This window comes from Lolium rigidum, chromosome 3, assembly GCF_022539505.1.
Source record: "Lolium rigidum isolate FL_2022 chromosome 3, APGP_CSIRO_Lrig_0.1, whole genome shotgun sequence".
Taxonomy (NCBI): Eukaryota; Viridiplantae; Streptophyta; class Magnoliopsida; order Poales; family Poaceae; genus Lolium; species Lolium rigidum.
This window is the reverse complement of record NC_061510.1, coordinates 365,021,474-365,028,476: the sequence shown is the minus strand read 5'-3', so window position 1 is coordinate 365,028,476 and position 7,003 is coordinate 365,021,474. Positions and strand designations below refer to the sequence as shown.

Sequence of the window (7,003 nt, the reverse complement as noted above, 5' to 3'; positions counted from 1 at the left end):
CCTGTCCCCCCACCGCACCTGGTTTTTCATATGGCTAACTACATATCCACACAGATCAGAAATGTAGATTGCTAAAAGAAAGACGCAAACAGCAGGCACCCGGATCGCATGCTGCTCAAGTGTTTTCTTCTTCACAAATAATGACTTTGCTTCAAGCTTGGAGCAACGGCAACCGCTCCATTCCGCAAAGCGAAAGCGATTCAGGGGAAATGTTAGCTTGACGCTAGCTACCTGTAGCAGCTGTGGTCGCATTATTGGCACCTGCGCAGTGAATATTTCCTTGGCACGTACGTAGACGCAGTTCGAGAAGCTACAAGCGCCCAAGGCATGCGCCTGTTCCAATCAGATCTACTCCTCTACAAAAGTTACTGGCAGGCAGGTTCCGGTGGTAAGTAAAGTGGCGAGTGATGCGCACGGGCCACAGGGACAGGGTACAGAGGCGAGTGAAGTGGAGTGGCCACCACACGGCCACTGTAAGCGGCGGGCGCACCAGCAAGAAGCCAACCCACCCGATAGCGGCAACGAGACCAAACCGAAAGGACGGGCAAAGCGGGACGAAAGCAACGCCCCAACCAACCACCCTCCTCCGTCTCTCCATTTCACTCCATCATAACATAGCACCACACCATCCGGACATCATTCGTGGTAGTACTCTGCTCTCGCTCATCACCGATTACCAGCAGCTCCATCGTCACCGGCCGTGCTCGGGCACACCCGAGCGCGCGGCTCCGGCCATTGCCGTGGTGGTGGTCGTAGTAACCATCGTCGTCGGAGGAGGAACAGCGGCGTCGGCAAGATGTTCGGGCGGGACCCGTGGGGCGGGACGCTGGAGATCTCGAACGCGGACTCGGCGACGGACGACGACCGGAGCCGGGACCTGGACCGCGGCGCCATGATGCGGCACCAGCTGGACGAGACGCAGCAGAGCTGGCTCCTCGCCGGCCCCGGCGACCAGGCGGGCAAGAAGAAGAAGAAGTACGTCGACATCGGCTGCATGGTCATCGACCGCAAGATCTTTATGTGGACCGTCGGCACCATCCTCGGCGTCGGCCTCTTCATCGGCTTCGTCATGATGATCGTCAAGCTCGTCCCGCACAAGAAGCCCGCGCCACCGCCGCCCGACGAGTACACGCTCGCGCTGCACAAGGCGCTCATGTTCTTCAACGCGCAGCGATGTGAGTCCTTTCTTTCTTCTGATTTCTCCTTTCAGTTTCCTCCTTTCTTTCTCCTCCGTTCGTCTCTCCGACAAGGCTGCTGCACCCGCCGGCCGGAGCTCAGATCCGGTTCTGCATAGAAACGAGCGACATGCAAACAATTCTTGGTTAATGCCCCTTTTTGTCCTCCTCTCACTCTCTTCCCTTGTGGTTACGGCTGCCAGCTCATCCTCTGTTTCTACATTTAGCATGCTCGAGATCTAACTGAATTACTACTATATACTTTATTTAACCACAAGGAAATCCACGAGTGAAAAAGCAACAATTGTCTCCACACACATCTGAAAAGCCAATCTATAGGGCGGAGCAACCAAATTGACTGATGAGCTAAATGGGTGCACCCACCGACAACAAAATGTGCACCTTCTGAATTCTGACGCGGCATCATGGTTCTGAATTTTGCCAGCCGGTCCTCTGCCCAAGCACAACGGCGTGAGCTGGAGGGGCAACTCCTGCATGAAGGACGGCCTCTCCGACAGCACCGCCAAGAAGAGCCTGGTCGGCGGCTTCTACGACGCGGGGGACGCCATCAAGTTCAACTACCCCATGGCCTGGTCCATGACCATGCTCAGCTGGACCGTCATCGAGTACAAGGCCAAGTATGAGAAGATCGGCGAGCTCGACCACGTCAAGGAGATCATCAAGTGGGGCACCGACTACATGCTCAAGACCTTCAACTCCTCCGCCGACACCATCGATAAGATCGTCGCCCAGGTTCGATCATCTCAGCGCCCTCATTAATTTGCTATGTTCTGATAAATTGAGTAAACTTTCAGTGCCCCTTTTGCAACACATCAGCAGGCTCTAGGTACAGCAGATCACTGATGTCACATAATCTTCTTGTTGCAGGTGGGTATAGGTGACACCTCCAAGGGCCCCTCGCCAAACGACCACTACTGCTGGATGAGACCAGAGGATATCGATTACAAGAGGCCTGTCATCGAGTGCCACTCTTGCTCTGACCTTGCCGCTGAAATGGCCGCTGCCCTCGCAGCGGCTTCCATAGTGTTCAAGGACAACAAGGCATACTCTGACAAGCTCGTTCACGGCGCCAAGGCACTTTACAAGTTCGGTAGAGTGCAGCGGGGCCGATACAGCCCCAATGGCTCTGACCAGTCGCTGTTCTACAACTCCACCAGCTACTGGGACGAGTTTGTCTGGGGTGGTGCCTGGATGTACTTCGCCACGGGGAACACGTCCTACCTCACGGTCGCCACGGCTCCAGGAATGGCGAAGCATGCGGGAGCGTTTTGGCTTGGCAGTCCAAATTATGGAGTGTTCACCTGGGATGACAAACTTCCAGGATCTCAGGTTAGCATCCTTCATGCATATGCTCAGTCAACTGGGATGAGTTAGAAATGCTTAGGATTTAGCACCAAAGGGGCAACAAACAGCGGTCTGACATCATCTGAATGAGAAGAAAAAGAATATTAGCGTTACGGAAGGAATCATTATAGTAAGATTATTATATGGAAAAAGATAGTGACTGCAGCATTCAAAGGGGGATGATCCAGCATTAACACTTTCTACATTGTCCAGGTTCTTCTCAGCAGGTTGCGGCTCTTCCTAAGCCCAGGGTACCCTTACGAAGAAATACTAAGGACCTTCCACAACCAAACTGACAATGTCATGTGCTCATATCTACCAGTATACAATTCATTCAACTTCACTAAAGGTTGGTGATGTCCCTCTTTTGTTTTTCACTTCCTTCCTAACTCCATTTCCACGAAGGAAAGCTAAGTAGCCGGTGATTTGCAGGAGGATTGATACAACTCAACCATGGAAGGCCGCAGCCACTTCAGTATGTTGTCAATGCGGCTTTCCTTGCCTCTTTGTATGCTGATTATCTGGACACTGCTGATACACCAGGGTGGTACTGTGGACCTAATTTCTACAAGACAGATGTCCTCCGCAAGTTTGCAAAGTCACAGGTAGGGGTTTTGTTTACTGGATAATCTTGACTAAATACTGTGTAATGCTACGTTAGCAGGAATCAGTTAACTGACACTCAAAACCCTTCAATTTGCAGCTCGATTACATCCTAGGCAAGAACCCACAAAAGATGAGCTATGTCGTGGGTTATGGGAAGAAGTACCCCAAGCGTGTTCATCACAGAGGGGCATCAATCCCTCATAACGGTGTCAAGTACGGATGCAAAGGAGGTTTTAAATGGAGGGAGTCTAAAAAGGCAAACCCTAATGTCCTCATCGGAGCAATGGTTGCTGGTCCTGACAGGCACGATGGCTTCAAGGATATCCGCACAAACTACAATTACACAGAGCCTACTCTTGCAGCAAATGCTGGCTTGGTTGCAGCACTGATTTCTCTAGCTGACATCGATACCGGCAGCAGAAATTCGATTGATAAGAACACCATCTTCTCAGCAGTTCCCCCAATGTTCCCAACTCCACCACCACCACCATCAGCTTGGAAACCATGAAGAGTCAGATCCCTCAACATTCATAAGCATCAAATGGAGGGAGCAACAGATGGTTGTTTGATATACAGCAAAGGCCACAAACAGAAAGCAGCAACATAAGCTTACAGAGAGTTTCTACTTCTGTATCGGTATGACGGATCAGTATAAATCATCTGTCAGCCATGGAGTGGAAGTTGTGTGCAATTTGAGAAACTAATTTTTGAGGTCCTTGTTGTTATTCATATTCCGAGTTCACGTGTGAAGTTCTTTTTGTAGAAATGGTACCTTTGTAAGCCCTTTTGTTTTATAGGAGTGACTTTTTCGTCACAGTATAGTAAAGGATGTGTGACCTTCATACAGTTTGTTTCATCTTATTTGCATAGACGCTATACACTTCATGGGCAGTATCTTCACCAAATTCTCAGACATTATATAGCAATGGAGAATGCACTGCTAATATAGCTGTTATCCCAATGGTGCCATAGCCAAGAATTACAGTATTTATGTAATTATGAACAGAGAACCCAAAATTTCCCTCACCATTACTGGCAAATCTGATAACGAACATGTGTAGTCCTGAGCGACAGAAACCAATTCCTCGTGATAAATATGATGTCAACTTATAATGTATAAACAAAGCAAGGAACATGGAAAAGGGAAATAACAATGTTTGGTGGGGGTCACATAATACGAAATGTGTATTATAAATTTCTTGATATTGTAAACTGAAAAAGATAATGATGATAAGAAAAAGGCAATTTCTCTATTTGGTCATACTGCAAAATACATTATCCCAGAAATGTACAGTGACAAAAGTTCTACTACTTGTAAACAACAACTGACCAATCTTGTCGTGCAGAAATTATGCCCACGTCAATTTTGAGAATGATAAGAATCTCAGACATTATTTACCTTCTGCACAAATCCATTCCATCTTTGCCTCAGAATAATCCTGTTAGTACTGATTGGTGGCATTCTGGGCTTCATTGTCATCACGGTGCTTTTTTCCTGAGCTCATCATGTAACAGGGGAAAGGCTCTTTCAGCAAAGCTTCCTACCCAGAACACTCTTAGGCACAGTCTTTACACGTGCATTATCACACCCCTTAGACATCTCAATCAAAAACTTTATGCATGCAGGATTAACCTCTCATGTGTCAAGTTTGCACAGGCTCAATGTTGGTCCAAGATAATATTGTCACTGGTCGCATTATGGGCTTCATCCGCATGACATTTTGACGTGAACAGGAGGAGCTCTCCTTTTGCATTATAAATAGGGGGAAATCTGTACAATGGCAAAGCCAGGAACCAAAACAAGAAGAGAAAATCTTTCCGCGTGACATGCTGAAATCTTTCCAATGGGGTGACAGAGGTCTGCCGGCAAGGCCTCCTCACTGGGGCCTCCTCAATTGCATCCTTCACAAGCCTGTATGTGTGTTCCCTGGTAAGATGCCCACTTTCTGCCTTGCCACCATCTCTTTCATCCACTTAACAGCCTTGTCAACCTCATTTCAACGCACTATAATACCTAACAATGCACCCCTTGCTAACCATTTCATCAAACACCTTATGACTGTGAGGAGAATCATAGATATTATTTACCTTCCACAAATCCACTTCATCTTTGCCTCCGAATAATCCTGTGAGTAGATTGGTGGCGTTTTGGGCTTCAGCCTCATCACCGAACCAAGCCAAGAACGTAAACAGCATTCGACTATTGAATAGCCCATCTAACAGTGGAGCGAAGCTGAACACTGAACTCATGTCATCTCAGGGACAAGGGTCTTTCAGCAAAACTTCCACCCAGAGCATCGCTAGTCAGTCTTCAACAACTCACATTGCATTAGCACGGCCCTTAGACATCTCAATCAAAAACCTTCTGTGTGCAGGATCAACCTGTCAAGTGTTAAGTTTGCACAAGCTCAATGTTGGTCCTGGATAATCTTGTCACTGGTCTCATTATGGGCTTCATCCGCATGATGTGCTGAAATCTTTCCTTGATGCCATCATCGATGGAGCGACAGAGGTCTGGCGGCAAGGCCTCCTCACCGGCCTCCTCAATTGCATCCTTCACAAGCTTGTAGGTGTGTTCCCTGGGCACATGCCCACTTTCCGCCATCTCAATCATGAACTTCCTTGCATCCCCAACCCGCCCACTCTCGTATAGTGAGTGGATAAGTGGCGTATACGTGCTTGATGTCGCCACCCCGTGCCCCCTTGCCACCATCTTCCTCATCCACTCAACAGCCTTGTCAACCTCATTCACAGCACTATAATACCTCACGAACGAGTTATACGTAACCCGGTTCGGTGTGCACCCCTTGCTGACCATTTCATCAAACACCTGGTGCGCGCGCTCCACCCGGTACGTCTTGCACAGGCCATTGATATAGCAGTTGTAGGTCACGACGTCCGGGTCGAGCCCCTTCTCGCCCATCCTCCGGAACAGCCTCCCGGCCTCGTAGATCCTTCTCCTGGCGGCTTTCCGGCACCCGGTCCCCACCCCGATCTTGCAGTACCAGGAAATGAGCACCGTGTACGTGTAGGGGTCAGGCCTGCAGCGCGCGCCGGGGCGCTCCATCTGGTCGAGCAGGAACCTGGCCTCCTGGAACCGGCCGTTCCGGCACAGGGCCGCGATTAACGTGTTGTAGCACTGCGCGTCCGGGGAGCACCGGAGCTGGCGCGCGCGGTGGAAGGCGGCGAGGGCCTGGCGCGGGAGGCCCTCCTCGCCGAGCACGCGGATGACGTCTGTGAGCGCGGCGGTGGAGACGAGCGGCGTGTGCGCGCGGAGGAGGCCGAAGAGGGCGGGGAGCGCGCGGGCGCGGGCGAGGGAGAGCGCGGCGGCGCGGAGCGGGGCCTCGGTGAGCGGGCTGGCGTCGGAGTGGGACCAGTTGAGGAAGGCGAGGGTGAGGGCGGCGACGACGCGGCGGTGGTAGGAGGAGGACGGGGAGGGGAATGGGCGCTGCGGGCAGAGGCGGCCCGCGGAGCGCGGGAGGAGGAGGCGCGGGATGGCGGCGAGCGAGGCGGCGATGGAGGACGGGCAGAAGCCGCGGAAGGTGGCGCGCGGGCGGAGGGTGTCGTCGAAGCGGCGGCGCTGGAGGAGCGCCACCAGGAGCTGCGGCACGAGGCGGGACGGCGACGGCGATGGGGACGGGGAGGAGGACATCGATTCCGGTTTTGGAGTTTGTTTTTTTCCGGGATCACTCGACACTGCTGCAGTTGCGTTTTGATGACCCGGGAAAATAGTGCTGTGGCTGCGGGCTTTCCCTCTTTTCTCTTGTACCGGAAATGGGCCATGAGTCCATGAGTTTGTTGCTGTTTTATTTTATTTCGAGTACCCGCAGGAGATCTGCGCGTTTTGTATTAAGATT

General features: G+C 51.3%; 2 protein-coding genes across 2 annotated transcripts; one reads left to right on the top strand and one right to left on the bottom strand.

Moving 5' to 3' along the window:
* The first annotated feature begins 645 nt into the window (after positions 1-645).
* On the top strand, positions 646-3,988 carry LOC124704213 (endoglucanase 10). The gene is made up of 6 exons (XM_047236453.1): positions 646-1,175; positions 1,621-1,928; positions 2,064-2,525; positions 2,754-2,889; positions 2,973-3,145; positions 3,244-3,988. Exons 1-6 carry the CDS (start codon positions 797-799, stop codon positions 3,652-3,654), a joined length of 1,869 nt encoding a protein of 622 aa, XP_047092409.1. The 5' UTR covers positions 646-796; the 3' UTR covers positions 3,655-3,988.
* A 1,504-nt stretch (positions 3,989-5,492) lies between these two features.
* On the bottom strand, positions 5,493-6,798 carry LOC124697359 (pentatricopeptide repeat-containing protein At1g77405-like). Its single transcript, XM_047229963.1, has one exon. It carries the CDS (start codon positions 6,796-6,798, stop codon positions 5,539-5,541), a length of 1,260 nt encoding a protein of 419 aa, XP_047085919.1. The 3' UTR covers positions 5,493-5,538.
* Positions 6,799-7,003: the final 205 nt, after the last annotated feature.

What these genes read in the sequence shown, in the direction of transcription:
- LOC124704213 (XM_047236453.1), top strand. Translation starts at nt 797, where the DNA reads ATGTTCGGGCGGGACCCGTGGGGCGGGACGCTGGAGATCTCGAACGCG. An exon ending in TCGATAAGATCGTCGCCCAG is followed by an intron (nt 1,929 to 2,063) that starts GTTCGATCATCT and finishes TTCTTGTTGCAG; the next exon opens with GTGGGTATAGGTGACACCTC. An exon ending in ACAAACTTCCAGGATCTCAG is followed by an intron (nt 2,526 to 2,753) that starts GTTAGCATCCTT and finishes TACATTGTCCAG; the next exon opens with GTTCTTCTCAGCAGGTTGCG.
- LOC124697359 (XM_047229963.1), bottom strand. Translation starts at nt 6,798, where the DNA reads ATGTCCTCCTCCCCGTCCCCATCGCCGTCGCCGTCCCGCCTCGTGCCG.